Here is a 19910-nt window from a genome sequence, read left to right on the forward strand (position 1 = left end):
GTGGATGTGCCATTAATAAAAAATAGAGGAAGAGTTTTAGAAGGAAGAAGAGGTGAGCCTTGAACACGGTCAGTGTGGGATTCTGACAGGCTTCTTTGATGACAATGGCCATCAGGGAGTAAAAGTAAAAAGATGGATGTAGACAGAGGAATCATTCCTAAAAAGATATTTGAGAATCAGTAGATTCTTTGAACGTGAGCTCGTTCCTGAGAAGAGGATTCGGGGAGCCGCCCCCTTCGATGGCACTCGAGGGTAAGGAAAGGGCAGTGGGGGCAGAGAAGAGGCTTTTGTGGGGATCAGCACGAAAATCCAAGACTGAGAGACCCAAAAGGGAAGGACTGGTTGTCAGTTCTGAGTGAGGGAAAGAGAAGGAGAAACACAGTGTAAGGAGTGAAGATGCCAGCCCAAGACTTCACGGGTTCAAGAGACAGGTGAGTAAGTGGTTAGGAAAAGCATGCAGCAGGCCCACCAAGTTATTCTGAGACATTTTGTGATAACGGAAAGGAGAGAGATAAATGAGTAACTTGGAGTAATTGAGTTTCGGAAAGAACCATTGATTGATTGATTGGGTTTTGTTTTGTTATAAGAATAAAGAAGGAGCTGAGCCGTTTTGTAGGCAGAGGAGTGATAAAGATGAGAAATAACTGGACAAATACCAGAGGAGGATACAGTTGAGAGTGCAAGGGGAGGTCTGTACTTGAGAAGGGGTGGGGGGGAAGGTATCTCTGAAACCAAAAGGAAAGAAGAAAGAATTTGGTTTCAAACAAAAGTTTGGAGGTGGAGAGGGGGAGAATTGAGGCGGCTTATTCAGGTAGCTTTTTCTCTACAGTAGGAAGCAGGGTCTCCATCGGGGAGAGCTCATCAGGGATTGAGTATTAAAGGATTCTCAGGAAAAAGCTCGGATTAGGCTAGGTTGGGAATGTGATAGAAACTCTCAATGAGAGTTTCCACCTACGTCCATCTTTTTCCTTTTACTCCCTGCTGACCATAGTCATCAGAGAAACCTGTTGGAATCCCACAATGACTGTATTCAAGGCTCGAGTCTTCCTTCTAAAACTGTTCCTCTGTTTTTATTAGTGACACATCTCATGCTCCTTAGTCACTGAATCTCATAATTTAAATATCTTTAGAGTACTTCTTTCCCTTTGCATACCAAGTCCTGCAGATCATAGATCTCAGATACCCATTCCCACCCTTTCAGTCCTAATCTACATCCTTATCATCTCTTGTCCAAAATGCCTAGTCTTCTAACTGGCCTTCTATCCCCAGGCTTCTCTTAATGCAATCCATCCAATATAATTCTGAGAATAAGTTCTAAAATTGCAGCCTGGTATATGATTCCCCCTGCTCAAAAAAAGGCTTAGCTAATTAACGTGTAGGTAAGATTGGAAAACACAAGTGCATAGTGGAATTAATTAATTCAACTTCATGATCGTCTCTAGCAGCTTCATGTAGCTCTGAAGCAGAGACTAGGAAAGCAAGAGAGTGGGATTTCCCCAGTTTGGGGAAGGGTAAGACAGGTAGGGGGGGAAAACTCAAAGATGTCAAAAGAAATGGGGTAATAGAGCTTCCTTGAAATGGACACCTCTGAAATCTAGTCTACATCTTCTTGGAGTCAATGGAACCAAGATTAGAGGGAGGTGGAGTTATTAAAGTAATTGGAAGAGTAGATAGAAGACTCAGAAATTTAAAAAGCGAAAGAAGTGGAAGGGGAAGAAATTCTAGTCAGAGCGAGGGATTTTATAACTCAGTATCCATAGAGGCATTCTGTATGATGACAAGTCCACATTGCTACCAGTGCCCACAGGAAGTTGAAGTGCAGTCACTCATTAAAACTGCAATAACAACAAGAAAAAAGTGATGGTAATTTTGAAGAGATCAGTAGCAGGGATATTGAAACCAGCAAAGGTAATGAATACAGAGGGAAAGATAGTAGACGTGTCCTAGGAAATGGCAGATGACGACAATTAAGAGAGAAAACGTGGGATGAGCTGATGATGTAGGCTCCAAAAGAGAACAAGTGGAAAGCGGCAGTGGAGTGATGTTCTGGAAGGAACCAATCCTGATCTCTACCTCTTGACCTGTGAGATGAGGGAGTGAGAAGGATTATCTACATCAGGAAGCTGGAAGGAGCTTCAGAGAAGGTTCAAGATTTTTTTTTACTTGGGAAACAGGGCGTAGCCTTAAAAGAGGGCCATATCCAGATTGATTAAACCACATTAGCAACTACGAGGCTCTTGAGGGCAGGGACCACACTATCTTGGTCTTTTTTTCCCCTCTACCTTCTGGGAATATGCTTGGAGCACAGGGGTGGTAGCATAATAAATGCTGAATTAAGGATTGAATCAGTGAACAAAGTTTTGAGATCATCGGTCAGTGAGATAATGAAAGTGAGAAAGTGATTGAGTATTGTTCGTTTGTACTTGATTTTACGTAACAGGGTTGCAGGAAATGGAGGGTTTAGGAGTAGACTCAAAGCGCGTTCTCAGCAGAGGAGTAACTCTTAGGCTTTTTCAAAGTTATCTTCCAGTGCTGGACAGTGGGCTCTGGGAGGGCAGGCTGAGAAGCAGTGCACAGAAGACAGCAGATGAGCCCCTCCCCCACTGTAGTAAGAAGCGGTTCACACAGTGGGAGAGAGGGGGAGGCCGGCCGTAGGTCCCTCAGATTTTCTCTCTTCCTTCCCCCCCACCGTGCTTCTCCATTCTTCCTCTCAGGCTTTACAGCTCAGGAGCCCAATGCTGTTGAGTTAATAAGGCTGGACAATCTTTATTTTGTTTCATTTTTTTAACAGCTTTATTGAGGTGCCTTTTACTTACCATGAAATTCACCTGTGCTAAATGGACAATTAAATGATTTTTTATTAAATTTACTGAGTTGTCTGGTTTTAGGGCATTTTCATTATCCCTCAGAGATCCTTCATGGGTTAACCAATCTTAATGATGAGGTTAAGATAAGGATAATAGCTACATTTATTCATTGCTTGCCATGATCCGAGCTCTATTTTAAGCAGTTTATTTGAACTAACTCATTTAATCCTCACAGTGACCCATGAGATGGGCACTATTATGTTCCCATATTACAGATAGAAAAACTGAGGCATTGGTCACATATATAGTAAGAGGCAGAGCCATCATTAGAACTCAAGCATGCTGGTTCCAAAGCTGTTGATCTTAGTCATGATGCTGTATTGCTTTTTAATATACTTTTTAATACTGGCTATTTGAGAAGCAGGATAAAAATAGCCGTAACTATCTATGTTCTTTCTGTGTTTCACGCTACATCATCAGTATGGAGTGAGAAGTACAGCTTCAATGCAAAAATATCCATACATTTACATCCATACATTTCTCCATATATTTCCCTTAAGTAGCTGATACTGGAGATGCAGAGAAATTGTAATTTTATCCAGAACAGAGCAAAGTTGGAGTCTTGGCAGTTATCTGGTTAACAAAGTAGATCGTTGAGACAAAAAAAAGTTCTATTTGGTGGTTTGAAATGTCTGGTGTGGCTGTCCACGTTCACCAAATTAATAGGATAATTGCCAGTTCTCTGCTCTGTTGTGTATCAACATAGCCTGAAACACAAATGGAGGTTTTTGCTCAGATGATACAAATTTAGTCGCTTGCAGGCATTCCTCGTCACCAACCTAGAAAGACTGGTGGGGAAGGTTGGAAATGTTCCCAGAAATTCGGTAATTGTGGTATTGCCTCTTTGTGAAATCGACTACTGACATTTTAATCCATGTAAAATCCTGTATCTACTTACAGATATTTCTGGAAAGATACCGTGTCAAATGAGCAGAGCGTTGAACAGGCGTGTCATTTTCCATACTCCTCCCTAATGTTAATTTGAGAAAAATCCAATTCATTCTCAGTGTGGTAAGGACTACAAGTAGAAGCTTAGACGAGGGGGGTTATTTTTAGCAACAGTATTTTTTTGGAGGTAGAGGCAGTACTGGCTAAAAAGAATCCTCTTAACTCTGATTGTATAGACAAAAAATACGGAACAAAAAAAGGCACCAATATAGCTCTTTTTCTGTACAATACCATAGTGGTGGATACATATCATGGCACAGTTGTCCAAAATTATAGAATGTACAACACCAAGCACGAGCCCTAATGTAAACTGTGGACCTTGGGTGATAATGGCGTGTCAGCATAGGTTCAGCGATTGTAACAAGCGCCCCGCTGTGGTGAGGGATGTCGGAACTGGGGGAAAGCTGCGTGCGTGTGCGGGGACGGGCTGTGTCAGAGCTCTCTGCACTTCGTGCTCGGTCCTGCTGTGGACTTAAAACTGCTCTAGAAAGTGAAGTTTGTTCATTTCTAAGAAGCTAAATGATAACGCTGTTCTAAAAAGCAGGTCTATTAATGTATACTTTTCTATCTGGGAGGGAATAGTATTTAAATATTTACAAACATACAGGTAGTTTATTTCCTCTAAGATCATCAGAGTACTTTGCATACATACTCCTTGCCCTCTTCACTAAAGTCACTGAACCACTTTGAAAGGTCGGCCCCAGCAGCACAGTGTCTACCATTTTAAGATGCAAAGGACCCAGACCAACTCCTCCCAGAGTTCTGCCTAAATGTAGATGTTCTTCCCTGAACACTGCTGACTTGCCGTGTCTTCTGTTTCCACTCAAACTGAAGTGGCCCTGTCGGCTGCCCTTTCTGACTTCCCGTTGTCCACTGGGCACATCATCTACTTTGTGAATTGCCTGGGGCCATCTAAAATCCCTTGCTGACTTCCCTTAGCTGCTCTGAACATCCCTGAGACACTTACCTCAATGCCTAACCACCACATTCCCAGTGAATGAACCTCATAACTTTATTAACCAATGAAGTTATGATTGGGGGGATAAACATGCTGCCTAAGAAATATGGAATACTTACCAAATTAGGAGGACTTATTAATTAATTTTAGATTATTTGCTCTTGCTTTTTTAGAAGATAACCTGGTCATAGACTCTCATTTTTTAGAAAAACTGAAGAGATGGCTTTATATTGTTTTAAAATATAACAGTATTTGGGGAAGACAGGGTTTGGTAAATAGCGTCTACACTCTCCCAACAATATTATATACACATATTGCATATGTATCTCTCAAAGAGTAATATATATGCCTATTTGATATCCAGGAAGACTGCTTGAAAAATAATGGATACTATGAATTAGATGTACCAATAACTGCTTTGTGTTATTATAAAGAACTGCCTTTTTAGACAGATAACATCTTGTGGGAATATTATTGTCTTAAGAACTGCATGAAACACAGTGGTGAAATTCCATTTTTATTTATAAAATGAATACTGCCATCTACTCAGAATATTAATGGTTTCAATGAAGATGCAACATCTTGCAAACTAATAGTTAGTTTTGTGCATGAAAAGATAAATAGAATCCTAAGTAACAAATCACTAATTTTTCTTAGACGTTTTGGGTTTTAATCATGACAGGTGGCAGTTTTCGTGTGTCGTTTGAAGAATTTGTTACTCCGTAGTTACCTAGAGTAATTATAACTCCAAAGTTTAAGTGATATGGCGTATGTTTATTTTGAAGTAATAGAATTGTAAGCATGGGATGACGAGGGCTCTTTACCTGTTGTTTTGAACACCATGCCCAAAGCACCTGGAATATTGCTATCAGCCCCGTAAGAGTTGGGTAATTATATTGCATTGTACAAACTATTTAGGCCGTACCTGAATGATTTTTTTTTAAAATAGACTTACGAATTGATTTAGGGTTTGAGTTACCTTTATTACTTAAATGAATCATTTCATAGTGAATCTTATCTCTCATGTCACAGTTTACCAAAACCTCAGACTCAACCCATTCCATAGACCAGGGTTGCTCAAGAGCAGCACTGTTCACATTGGGGCTGTCCTGTGCACTGCAGGATGTACAGAGGCATCCCTGGCCCTTACACCCTGGATGCCAGTAGCACCCCTCAGTCGTAACAAGAAAGAGCAGAGTTCCCCCAGTTGAGAACTACTCCCATAGAAGATACGGGTTGCATTCATTGTGTTATATCTATCATGATGATATTATTAAATAGAATGAACCAAGCAATTGAAAAAACATCAAAACAAAATGTTGAATACAAAAAGATCCAAAGAAATGCTAAATTACCATCTAAATAATGGAATGGCCAAACTATATGGTTGATGTAGTTGGCATTACAGAAACCCTTCATTAAGTCGGCCTCTCACCTTAAGGAACGTTTGACTGAAAAGTCTTCAGTGACTGCTGATGGGTAAAAAGCGTGGTGCCTCATAGGCTTTCCTAAAAATACACATCCACAAGCCTTTTCCTTTTCAAGAATCAGGGTGAAAATGTACTGTTTTTAAAAAGTACAGTTTTAAAATTTTACATAAAGGTTCAAGTGTACACGTTTTGAGAAACCCTGTTAGCTTGTGGAACCACTGATATGAATGGATTGTTACAAAGGCAGGTTCACTGCCTGAAAATGGTATGCAGTGGGGATATTGTAAGATATGGATTTTAAATATTAGATGTGGGATATTTTCCTGTCTTGTGTCCAAAGAGCTTTGTTGCCTAAACTATGTGGAATGGGGAGTAGGCACTATAATAGAACTTTCTGAGAAAAGTTGGGTTAACTCTGAAGAAAAAGCAAATCATTCTGCTTTTAAAATTAAAGTCCATCGTAGATAATTTGATTTGCTTTAATGTTTAGTTTCCATCCTATTCTTATTTCAATACTTGTTTAAATTGTTTCAAGTTTAATGTCTCAAGTAACGTTGAAGGAGTTCTTGGAGACAAGACTCAATATATATATATGTATCTAAAATACGTATGTTCCTCTCAGAACTATTCAGAAGGCATTTCAAACAAAAATTCCTGAAACTACATAATTTACCATTAATGTTAATTTACTTAATGGTTATAAAAATATGTTATGCCAGAATTTTTCATAGCAAATGTGAAATGTGCAAAAGATATTAATAATGTAATGTTTCTTACAGAAAGTGAAATTATAGGTTACAGAGTAGTAGAGATTACATAATTTTTTTGATGTGAGCATTATAAGGAACATTAACTGATTACTGAAACAGCTTAAGTATCTAGCTAGGTTATGCAATTGTCGGACTAGAACAAAAATTGTTATATATAGTTCCGTAAAACACAATGAGCAGTTGTTATCTTACGGATAATTTAATGTATGACGCTAATAAGCTAAGGAAAATAAAATGCAATAGGAAACCTATATCATCCTATATCATGCTACTATATATTTAATATTTAAGTATAATATTGCATTTTTATGCCAAAAACTGCCTGAAATCTTCATTTTATGACAATAAATCTGCCTGAAGCAATTTTAGTGAATGTGATATGTTATAGCCTGCCATGACAGCGTAATATTTTCTCTGTGAATTAAAAGAAGAGTTCAGGGCTTCCCTGGTGGCGCAGTGGTTGAGAGTCCGCCTGCCGATGTAGGGGACACGGGTTCGTGTCCCGGTCCGGGAAGATACCACATGCCGCGGAGCGGCTGGGCCCGTGAGCCATGGCCGCTGAGCCTGCGCGTCCGGAGCCTGTGCTCCGCAACGGGAGAGGCCACAGCAGTGAGAGGCCCGCGTACCGCAAAAAAAAAAAAAGAGTTCCGTAATCCTCTACATTTTCAGGTAATTTCTCCTGCAGTTTTGTGTAGCAGTTTTTAATGTATTGAACCATAATAGCTTCTCCCTTATGTAGCTTAAAATAACTTAAATAAAAACCAAATAAATAACATTTCAGGAAAAAAATATTTTATACACACATACAGTAAATAAATATGTACGTATGTAAAAAAGTGTACGTATTTACATGCACATACATACACATGATGCTCTACAAAGTTTTCATTTATTTGGTAATTACACTACTATTTTCTTTTTTCCACTCCATTGCTTTTCTCTTACCTAATATTTAAGGTAGGACTCTGCCCTTCTGTATATAGTGATAAAAAAATAATGTCTACATGTCATTTTCCATATTAAAAACCTCTTCATAGGTTAATTTAGGGCACATTTAGCCTGATTCTGCACTCTTTCTGCCTGTTGATCTTTCCACTTAATGATGAAAACAATCAAATAAACTTGCCATCAGAGGGGAAGTACCGTAGTTTCCAGAATGTAGCACAGGGATTGTATGTTTAGTGCTTTACAATTTACAAACGCTTCCCCATATCTCATTTGAATCTGAAATAATCGCATGAAGAAAGTATAATTCTTACTCTCATTCCTCAGACCAGTCTGCTAGGAAGTGTCAGAACCAGGAGTCCTACTTGGGTCTTCTTATTTCAGATCCAGTCCATGATAGAACCTCTCCTAAATTCTGCCCCTATTCTACCATGCCTGCAAGGGAATAAGAGGCCCTGAATTACTCAGAAACCACATGGGAAAAAGGGAGGAATGAATTGCACTCTTGTCTGCCAATCCAGTTGGCTTTTCATTAGCTTGCTGGTATAGATTTGGAGATGATTCAGAGAGCAAAGTGTTCACCAGCAGCTTGACGTCGGTGTGAAAAAATAAACCAGCTTGATCTGGAGCAGCATGGGCACAGTCTGCTTACTGGAACTGGGCTTGCCTATTGGTGCCATGAAGGTTTTCACTATTATCTAGGTGCTCATATAGTGAACTTCTTTTCACATTATCCAAACTAGAGTGACTGAAAAAAAAAAAAATAATCGGCCCCTTTGGAATAGGAAGAAATGGAAAACTGGAGTGTGATCTGGTTTACAGAAGCTTTTGTCCAGTGCCCCTGGAGGATCAGTTATTTTCATGGATGGAAATTGATTTGGAAATGAAAGCACATAGAATAAATACTACTGCAGAACAGCAGAATGGTGAGATACCTGAAATGCTTCTAGTTCTCACAATATTGCACTGAATTTATTTAATCATTCATGTAATGTTATTTAGTAAATACTGTGTGCTTGACATATGCTAACTACTGGGGATGGAAAAATAAATAGGAAGGTCCCTGCCCTCCAATAGTTGATAGTCCAGCGTAGGAGAGGGGTAGCACGAAACAGCGGCAGCACAATGAGATATAAGCTGCAGTAAGCATCTGATGCTGTAGCAAACTTACGGAGGCACAGAGGAGGGGCCCCAAGTCATCAGTGACGTCAGAGAAGGCTCACCTTCGGGGGGAGATACTTCTTGTCTGGGAGAGGCCAAGTGTATGCCTGATGTTCAATCATATTTAGTAAAAGTACCTCCCTTCACTTTTCAGAAGTGTTCCAGGTTGGTTGATCAATTCCCTGATATCTTTTTACTTGAAAATTGAGAGAGAACTAATGGAGTGGGAGGTGGAAAGGTATTCCAAGCAGAAGGAATGATGCGGAGGAACAGAGGCAGGGATTTGCCGCCCATACAATCAATCAGTGACATGAGATGTAGACAGGAGTGGTGTTAAAAATGTTTAACATTGGCATGGCACTGGCACTGGCTGTTTAGCGTGGGCACCATCCATAAACAGGTGGCACTGCTGTTTTCATCATGAAGGACCTCGTGTTCTAAACTAAGGAAGTTGGAATTTCCCTTGAAAACCTTAGGGAGCATTGAAAGATTTGAAGCAGTCGGGGAGAAGAAGGAAGACTAGTTTAATGTACTGCGTCTGGCTTGGTCTAGGTCATCAAGCAGTAATCAGAAAGGTAAGGGACTGTCTTTGAGAATCAGCTAGTCGTGTACTTTGTGCCAGGCGATTCCCCAAGCAGGTATGGTCTTCATGACAATCCTGTGAGAGGGCCACTGAGGCTCATAGAGGCCACGTCTTCCCAAGTTCACAGGTATTGAGTGGCAAACATGAGTTTCAAACCCTACTCTGGATTATTCAACTCTGTGGTCTTCCTAACACACTTCCTGCCTCTAGTGACTGCTCTGGTCCCATTAGCGTTGATGAGTGAATGCATGTGTGCATCTGGCACACAGTAAGTATAAAATAAATGTTAGCTTAGCTGCTATCACTGTGAACGGGGCCTGGCACACAGTGGGTGCGAAAATGAGCATTTGTTGAATGAATGATTACCACATTTTTATCTGGGACTGTGTTGGTTACCATTCCATTTTACTGTATGGCAGCAAGACCATGCTAGATGGTTTACCCCTGATAGTACCATGTGGTGATATTCTCTCAATTTTTCAGTAAAAGAGCGTCACATGGTGCCATTCCAGAAAGTACAACAAAGGAGACCAATCTCTTCTCACCGTGCAGTATAAATAAGGCTTTGAGTGGAAGCAGGCTTGCAGTTTCCAGCAACAAGACTTCCTGTTTCGGATCTGACATGTTTCTGGCACCATATCATGCTATAAGAAAGATGTTGTCCAAAAGGAGGATGAAGTATTTGGGAGGATGCTACCAAAAAAAAAATTCAGATTGGAGTGGGAGAATGAGGAGGGGGACTAGTTAGAACTACTGTAAACATGAAGACAATAAAAAGAAACTTAGGAATTGAAACTCTATAAGTACATGTAATGAACATGCCTTGGGAAGGGCGCATCTTATGCATGAAGTCTTAAGCTAAAGCAAGGAAAATTATGCCATCATCTTCATAAAAATGTGGGTAAGTCAGCAGGGAAAGTTACATGGGATCATGGGTTAAATTTCAAAGAAGGTGATGTAAAAAAATAAGTATAACTATATAGTATTTGAAGATCTCAAAGAAAATTTAAGAAGTATACTCCTTTTGATAAAACAAACGGATTGAGTGTCTTCTCAAGTTCCTTAAAGTGAAAGATCCATGCTAACAGAGCTTTGCTTCCTTTCCTAATGGACAGATTTATACTCAATGACTTGAAAGATTTAATCCAGTTCTTCAAAATGTCAGTATGTTTTCATTCAGAAAACAGAAACTCTCTGGAGCCTGAAAAAAATAAATGCTATATATGATCTCAAAAAGGAAATGGAGTAGATCTAAACTGAGCTTCTTATATTTCTAATTGGTCAGGTTTGCCCTGAATATACCAAAATATATTTCAACACCTGTCCTACCATTAGGAGATTTTAATGACCAGAAGTCTCTTCCTGTAACATCGTTGTTATATTTAGTCTCAGTGTTATTTTCTGAGTAATAATAATAGGGAAGTGAGAATCTCCATCTTAATAACTCTGTACCTTCCTATTTGTATTTTTATTTGGTACCACTACTTTTACTCTCAAAATTATTCAATAATTGTTTGTCCTCGACTCTTTTTAAAAAGTTTCCATCCCAGTCTAAATGTAACTTCTCTGTTAATCTTTTTCTACATCTGTTGTTCAAGTCTCAGAACCATCTCAATGCTCTGAACTTCTAGTCTTACATTTTTCTTGTTTTGAGGTTCCCAGAATAGAGCGTGCTCTTCCAGACTAGACGTGCGAAAAATATTCTCACCTTTTTCTCTATGTGTCAGGTGTCAGATACTGGAAAATGTTCACCGTGCTTTCAAAGGAATACCAGAAATAAAAGAGCCACCCCCCGCCCCAAAATAATGACTTTCATACTTTTCATTCCACGTCCATGCAGGATTTAGGTACTGTGGTAAATGAGGTGAGAGCTGATGTGATGTGGAAATGGTGCGCTTAGGTAAGGATTGCCAGCAAGCTTGAATGTACTTCTCAAATTGTTCTCTTAGTAGATGGATTCAGAAAAACTTGTCTACAACGTGATACATCAGGGGAATGTTCTGAAACAATCATTTGAAACTACACTGAGTTTCAACTACACAGTATATAGTTTTACAGCTTTTTGCTTTATAGAAATTCAGAAATTACTTGGAAATTCATTTGAAAAACAAAACTCCTACATGGAATCAGAAATCATTGCTCCTGATTTTCTGATATCAGACACCATGTGGAGGGCTTTTAGTAAATGGAGTGATATTTTCATGGTATTGGAAAGTCTTAGTTCTGTTGCTTACTGTTTCATAAATTTGTTTCTGTCTCTGCACTGGCATTTAAAATAGAGCTAATGACTCAATAATATAATAGAAGCAGAATAAAGACGGCATGAAATGTAGCATTGCAGTTAAGAGCTGTCACGTACTAACCTTGGGCCACTCACTGGGCATTGTCTTGGTCCAGGTGCCCCAGAAAGCAGAGCCTGTGGTGAAAGCTCGCATGTTAATGCCAGGAGAGCTGGCCCAGGGAATCCAGAGCAAGGGGGACCACGGCAGGGAAGCAGGGAGAACGGAACACAAGGCGCGTGTTTCCAGGCTTGCCGTAGCTTTGCAGCCAGTCACCGCTGCTTGTGGGGCACAGGGGACTTCTCTACAAAGGCCGCAGGGACCGCCGGGAGCCAGTCCTCTCCACCCGGCCATACTTCCCCCACGCTCTCAGGGTCTGTTACCAGCCCTTCTGCACAGACTCAGCAAGGCAGAACCTCTTCGGCTCTGGCCCAGGGGCAGAGCCTCTTGATGTCAGTTGGTGTGGGCTTGGGGCACCTCTGACTCTACCTGTGGTGGCAGCAGGAATGGTGGGTCTGGCGACTTTATCACCATGAGCACTGTGGAATTAAAGGCCAGTGGCCAAGGCCTGAGGGTCAAGCAGGCTGAGCAGACCTGGGGAATATGTGATTGGATCCATCACAGCCAGGTTACTTAACTCCTTTGTATCTCAGTTTTGTCATCTGTAAGATGGGAGTAACAGTTGTCACCATATTACAAGACTGTTATAAAAATTAAGTGGCTTAATATATTTAACGTGGTTAGAAAGTGCCTGCAAAGGTTAGAACTCGTTTGAACCATTATGGCATCATTATCTTAAGTGTGGAGCCATCAAGTGTGACTTTTAAGTGTGACTACTTAAACTAATACAGAGTGCATTTGAGTTAATAAGTTTGGTGTGTTGTTTAAAAAAGCAAACACACATTTCACTGTAGCTGTACCCTTAACAGCAGAGGGAGACTGCTGCTACCGTACGAGTCATGCCATTGGGCCTTGGTATAGGACAGCGTTTATGAGGACAGGATCAAGGTAAATGCATAGCACTGTTGCTGAAAATGTCAGTTATTAAAGTGAACAACAGAAGCATGATATACAGTTCTTCCCCAAATAAATATATCACTAGGACAAAGATGAGAATATAAATTCAGTTCCCAAATGGAGCCTAGATTCTAAGCGGTGGGTATAGTGTTCTACTTGGGACACTATAGCCAAGTGGGATGATATTTTCTCTGTCTCCTCCTCCAGAGGCCAAGTGTTCAAGCAGCCACTCTGTGCCCAGATCATATTTCCTCTCCATGCCATTCAGATCTGCCGCAGAGTGTTTACCACTCAAGTTCAAGTGACAGGAGCCGACCGAGAGGGGTTTCTCTTTCCTGGTTCAGCTCTGTGTGCCCCCAGGTTGTAATGCACATCCATTCAAAGCACCAACAGCAGTTGTTTCCTTTTCTCTGGGTGTTGATGGGCTGTGCTCCCTGGTTTCCTTTCAGTGCATGCGAGCCGCTTTCCCAGCCCCAGTGCTCACTACGTTTCTTTCAGCCTGGCGCAGCATGGAGGCGGACTGCCTTAGACCATCTCACATTTCCACAGTCAGCCTTGGAGCTGGAAGATAAATAAACACATACTCCCTCTCCAGTGTCTCCTGACCTTGTTCCTGGAGAATGGAGGATGCGTAGTAAGCTAGGAGCTCACCTTGCTCTATTTTTATTGGCTACACATTACTCTGCGTGTGAACAGCGGGCGTGTGAACAGCGGTGACAGCTGTGCTCAGCGCGTGTTACCACCCTTCACATTATGCTATAGCTTTTAAAATGCTTTGCTCTACATGAAACAGCAAAAGTCTTTGCTTTCATCGACCAAACTTACGCAATTTCTTTCATTACCCAAAAAAAAAAAAGTGACTTTTAATCTTACATTGAGCCAAGCAGTAAAAAGTGGACATTTTACTTTGACGATATTACCCTGTCTTATAGTGATTTATTATCTTCTAAGAAATATCAAATTAACTCTCTGTTATAAACATTTCCATTTTTAGCTCCTTTAAAAAAAAAAAAAAAAACAGAGTATCCAATATTCCTTCAGAGAACACCCAGAAATGTAAGGTTTTCGCTTTTACAGGAGATACAATGTGGTACTGTTTCATGAATCCCATGAGGTCCCCCCATCCTCCCCCAGCAGCAGTTTTCTGGTTTTCTTCTAATGGTTTCCCTAAATAGATCCCATTTCCTATAGCAGTGCCAATGATTGCTTTATACTTCACATTCTATCTTTGATTTTTCTTGTGTTAGTGGTTTGGGGAGCCTAATATTACTCATTTCTGCTCTTCGTTCACTATGTTCAGACAGTGTTGGATGTCTGCTTTCAGTTTTTAAATAGAAGAAATAATAACTACCTAGTTTGAAAAGCTCTTTGGGATTATGGGTTTGGTTAATATCCTCTGAAAACAATTTTTAAAAACTGTAGTAGAAGATTATAAATGACTTTTTATGTGATTGCATCCCCTGGTGCTTTGAAATCAAAACACGAGAAAGAGTATAACGCACTTGGTCAGAAAGGCTAATCCTGAGTTGATGCCATTTACATTTAGATTTAAATAAGTCAGCCTATTTATTCCTTCAAACTTTGCTTCAGGTTTTAAATTGAGAATACATGGAAATTTTAAGTCCTAGGATGCTTAGATATATTTTGAAAAGTTATAATGCCTAAATTTAGCTGACTTCTAAGAATAACTGTGACAAACGTAAGGAGTAAGGAAATGAAGTTAGTTATTTTTAATAAAATCATGTTATTACAACAATTATGAATAAGGTTCATCTAATATGTGGTCCAGATGAAGGGAACTGGGGTCCTTAGTGTAATAACGCAAATACTGTGCCTTCCAGACTGTGGGGTAGGCAAACAAGCCACACACAGAACATCGGAGATCTGACCCCCCACTTACTAGTTGCGATGGAGTATAAAACAGTAGCCGTAGAGTCTGCTCCCTCACTTTTTATGGGTGATGGAGTATATGGGTGATGCACTGTGTCATAGTGGAAAACTCTTCTACTAGGAATCTAGACCTTGATTCTACACCCAGATGTACTGCATGACCAGTAAAAAGTCTGTTTCTTCAGTCATAACGTGAGGGGTTCAGATATGATGCGTTCAAGGGACCTTCCCAAGACCGAAATTCTAGGACTCTGTGCACTGTAATTCAACTTCAGATGGCAACGAGACAGAAACCCAAGCCACAGGGTGCATTCTAAGAACGTTGAGTCAGCACACGGCCTGTTGAGATCCCTGGAACCAGCTCCTGGACCAGGGTGTGGTTGGGTGGAGCTGTAAAAAGTACAAGGATGACATTAACCTGAAAGCAGTCTGTGGTTGAGAGGGTGGGGCTGGAGCATTGGGATCTTGGCTTATTTTTCTCCCTGGGCTCAAGACTTTGTCCAAACACAGGGGGAATGACCAGGATTGTTCTGACCTACATTTATCTTTGTTTGGCAACTCAAAATTCTTCAAAAAGAGGCCGTAAGTTAATTTATAGCCAGATCTCTTGATTCTTGGTCAATCTACATGTTTTTTAATTGAATAAAAATCTTGAGGAAGGACAGGTTCCAGCATTTAAGTATTGGTCTCCTGGTTATTTCTGTACATTTTTTTTTCTTCGTTAAGAGCTTCTGCTCCTATTTTAATTCTGCTCCAGTTTTAATCCACTGTAAGACTATGAATTTTCCCCTTTCAGAAGCCTTCAAACCATTCTCTAAAAGCTGAATATTCTTCCTCCTCTCAAGTCATTGCCTTCTCTAGGAAGATGATCTATTTAACCAAGCAAATATAGTTTAATTTTTGTTAATTAGACATTGCCTGAGGACTTCTTATATGCCAGCCCTAAGCTATAAAGACACTAAAGATAACCAAGATGTGTACTGTCTTGTAGCTCACAGCCCCATGGAGTTAGTCCCCTGGCAACAAAACCTGCCTGGAACCAGAAAGCTACCACAGGGCGCCCAGGGGCTAGAGACAGCCCTGACTAAAGGCAACTGAGGGGTGTAAGAAACATTTTAACAAGTAAAAGGGAAGGAAGGCAGTCTGGACAAAGAGGTGCGGATGTATGTGACATGCACCGGGGCACAGGAAGTGGGCATGGTGAGGCCAGAGACTCTCACAGCAAAATCACTGTGGCTTCCGCTCCCCTAGAAAGCAGGCAGTAGTGTAAGATAGAGGTCATCTCTTTATGTGTCTCTACATTTCAGGTCCTCCAGAGATAAACTTTCAGAGGAGTTGTGAATATCTTGATAGTAATAGAAGAAGCCACCTGTGTAGAGTTCACCAGAGAAATGGAACCAACAGATATATATATAGACAGAGATATACTGATATATATATATATATATATATATATAGACAGAGGCATGGGGAGAAGGAGGGGGGTGGAGAGAGGGGAGGATTTATTATAGGAATTGGCTCATATGATTATAGAGGCTGAGAAGTCCCAAGATCTGTACTTGGGAAGCTGGAGACCCAGGAGTTGTTTGTTTTTTCTTCATAAAAAACAATATTCAAACAATAACAAATGGCATAGTTCCTGTCCAAAAGCTGGCAGGCTTGAGACCCAAGAAGAGCTGATGTTTCAGTTGGAGTCTGAAGGCAGGAAGACTGGTGTCCCAGGTCAAGCAGTCAGGCAGGAGGAGTTCCTTTTTACTCTCAGGAAAGTCAGCCTTTTTGTTCTATTCAGACCTTCAACTGATCGGATGAGGCCCATCCACAGTAGGGAGGGCAATCTGCTTTATTCATTTTACCAATTTGAATTAGTTTTGTCCAAAAACACCCTCACAGACACACCCAGAATATTTTTCCAAATATCTGTGGCCCAGCTAAATTGACACATAAAATTAACTGTCAGGACTTCCCTCGTGGCGCAGTGGTTGAGAGTCCACCTGCCGATGCAGGGGACACGGGTTCGGGCCCTGGTCCGGGAAGATCCCACATGCCGCGGAGCAGCTGGGCCCGTGAGCCATGGCCGCTGAGCCTGCGCGTCCGGAGCCTGTGCTCCGCAACAGGAGAGGCCACAACAGTGAGAGGCCCGCGTACCGCAAAACAAACAAACAAACAAACAAAAAATTAACTGTCAAACCACCTCCCTGTGTTTTAAGGCTTAATTATAAAGCATCCAGGAATATCCTGCCAGCCTGATTCCTAAATTGCCAGGTCACTGGGACTCTTGTTTTTTTTGAAAGCCTCACAATACCATAGAAATTCTGTACAGTATCTCAACGCCATTGAGATACTGTCATCACTCTGCTTTGATAATATATTGACATTTTCAGATGGCTTACTCATCATTATGATTCAGAATATATTTATATTTGTTATGGGGGTTACATGCACGTGCTAGAAAGTCATGTTTCCTGGGTTTGAATCCCAGCCCTGCCTTTTAGTAGCTGTGTAATTTCGAGCCTCTAGCTTTGATTCTCTGTGCCTTTGTAGGTAATAATAATACTTTAACTCTTTGTTGTTGTGAAAATTAAATCAGTTAATACATGTAAAGATACAGGTAGGTTACAGGCACATAGAATATACTCAAAAAAATAGTTTTCCCTGTAGCCACATATCTTTTATTTAAAATGCTGTTTCAGCCTTGGCTCAATGTTACTTAAGCGCTGATACTTTTTGAGGAAAGAGTCCTTAGGAGCAGTAACATTGCATGTATTCAATTAGCATACACTTTGGATAGACTAAAACCAAAACTTCAAAGCTTTAGTTGGCTTGAGAATGACACCAGATTTAGAAAATGAGTAAGAGAAGATGAAATAGAAAGTAACACATTTATAGAATATGCATAGGCAGTGGAGTATTTGATTCACTTCACTACTTCAGTTTAGTTTGCCACAGTCAGAGAAACTGCCCATATTTTAAATGGTTCTTTGGCATCTTAACATTAAAAACATTTATAAACAAACCAACAGTGGGTGGCGGTGGAGAAATGCTAAATGATGCTCTTTGTTAGGTTTTGAGCCGGTAGGAGTAACAGGCGGATCGATTGGGGCTAGACTACCTTTGGGTTGAAGGCATTCACCTGACTGATGGAAAACCAACCTTGGGTAAGTCACTCGGACTCAGGGCTCCTATGCCAGATGACAGAGCAGCCAAACTGCCCAGCTGTTCTTTTCTGGGTGTGCTATTTCTGATTTGTCCGAACAACCACGTCTTTCAATGAGTGACTTCAGATCTGTTTAGGTAAGTCTGTTCACAAAACATGAAATACATTTGCAGGATGATGTGTGAGGAAATCCTTCGGTTCTTTGAACTTGATGAGTGCTTCAGTGTCCTTAGGGAGGTCTTTACTTGTGCAGCTCACGTTTATGCGACTCTTCAGGGCACTGACTGCTGCTGTCTGTAGTTCAGAGCCAGTTCCGAAGCTGTGGTGTGTCCCCAGCGTTCGCAGGGCCTCTTATGCCATGTCTATAACACAGTTTTCCGGTGGCGTAAAAGTACATCCACAGAACTGTGCGCGTGTATCTCCATCAGGAACACTGTTGTGTCTTGAAAAATAACTTCTCAGATTTTCAAGTTCCCGTGTCTGAAACTAGTCTGCAATGAAAGAGCATTCAGACTCAGCTCTTTGAAGCTGGCTGTATAGTCCATTTGATTATTTCCTTGGGAAAATTCTTCTTTTAACTAAAAGGGAAATGCTTTGCCCGTTTATCTAGTGACTAAAGATAGCTGAGGATTAAGTTTGAATGGAGTGATTACTGCTTTCAGAAACCCGAATAATGAAAAGTATGCTGTTGTTGTTGTTGTTTGAACTCTTCCACAGCTCTGCACTCGAACTGCCCCCAGGAATTTTCTCCTCCCATCTTGTTCCTAATTTTTAAATTCCTATACGGATTTCTATGCGTTTGTAATACTCACATTAATTCTGTGTCTTTGAAAAACTTCGGAGAGGAAAATTTAATCATCGAGCCTGTATATTTTTATTGTTACCCATTATTATTATCATTCTTAGCCATGCTTGTAGTGGCACGTGCTCTTTTCAAATATTATTATAAAATTCTTTAATCATAAGGCTATTGTGATGAAGCCAATTTCAGTCTATTATGAAAACTCTGCACTTTTTCATTTTTGAGAGCCAAACCCAGAATTCACTGAGCTGTGCCTCAGTGTATTTTCCATTGTCCTTTTCTTTCAGAAATCATGCCGTCCACTTAATACTTCATTACAGCCGAACTGCAATATGTATATACGTGGTACGCAAAATGAGCCATTTTGTTTTAAAACAGATTGCAGATGAAAGGAAACCATTCATTTCTTGCTTGCTTGCTGTAATTACTAGAGCACTAATTACTCCAAATCACTGACATCCAGGGTCAGGAAGATGACAACAGAAACATCAAAGAATAGATGTGGCTCTCTTGCTGTGACAGATTTTGCGTATTTCCAACCACAGTATTTTTTTTTTTTTATGGCTACTGTTTTCCAGTTTGATGGTGGAAAAAAACAAAACAAAACAAAACAAACATGCACACAGTCAAGATTGCTGAATGTTTACTATTATTTCATTCGCAGTTTGACGGTGAGAACATGTATATGAGCATGACAGAGCCGAGCCAGGACTATGTGCCAGCCAGCCAGGTGGGTTAATTAATCTTCTCTGCCTTGTTTCAAATTGTAATTAAACAAATTCAAAGAGTTGCATTGCAAATGAGTAGCACTATCAGTAACTGCCGCAATCAGGAATAATCATAATTTATAAACAAAGCATTCAAGCCTTGTTTTCAGTTAATGAGATCGAGCTGATAAAACACCAGAGCTGGCATTTGTTGAAAGATAATACCTTGTTTCCTCTCCAGAACGGCAAGCAGCTGTTTTGCCAGCATGATCTTTCCTAAACAGTTGTTTTACCTTTAGGAAATAAAGTCTTTACAGGTGCAGGTTATTTGAGCTTCTGACTATAGATGAGTTAATCATGATAAGCTACACATGTCGCAAATAGCTTTAATGATCAATT

General features: G+C 40.4%; 1 protein-coding gene across 1 annotated transcript in view; it reads left to right on the forward strand.

Annotated features, from left to right (window-relative positions):
* The window catches only part of TOX (thymocyte selection associated high mobility group box), a 297352-nt gene that overhangs the window by 125179 nt on the left and 152263 nt on the right, over window positions 1-19910 (forward strand). The window contains exon 2 of the mRNA XM_029222730.1: window positions 19469-19534. Within this exon, the coding sequence (XP_029078563.1) occupies window positions 19469-19534 (66 nt within the window). The remainder of the gene's footprint in view (window positions 1-19468; window positions 19535-19910) is intronic.

The sequence above is a fragment of the Monodon monoceros genome, unplaced genomic scaffold, assembly GCF_005190385.1.
Source record: "Monodon monoceros isolate NGI ecotype Baffin Bay Population unplaced genomic scaffold, NGI_Narwhal_1 Super_Scaffold_14, whole genome shotgun sequence".
Classification (NCBI taxonomy): Eukaryota; Metazoa; Chordata; class Mammalia; order Artiodactyla; family Monodontidae; genus Monodon; species Monodon monoceros.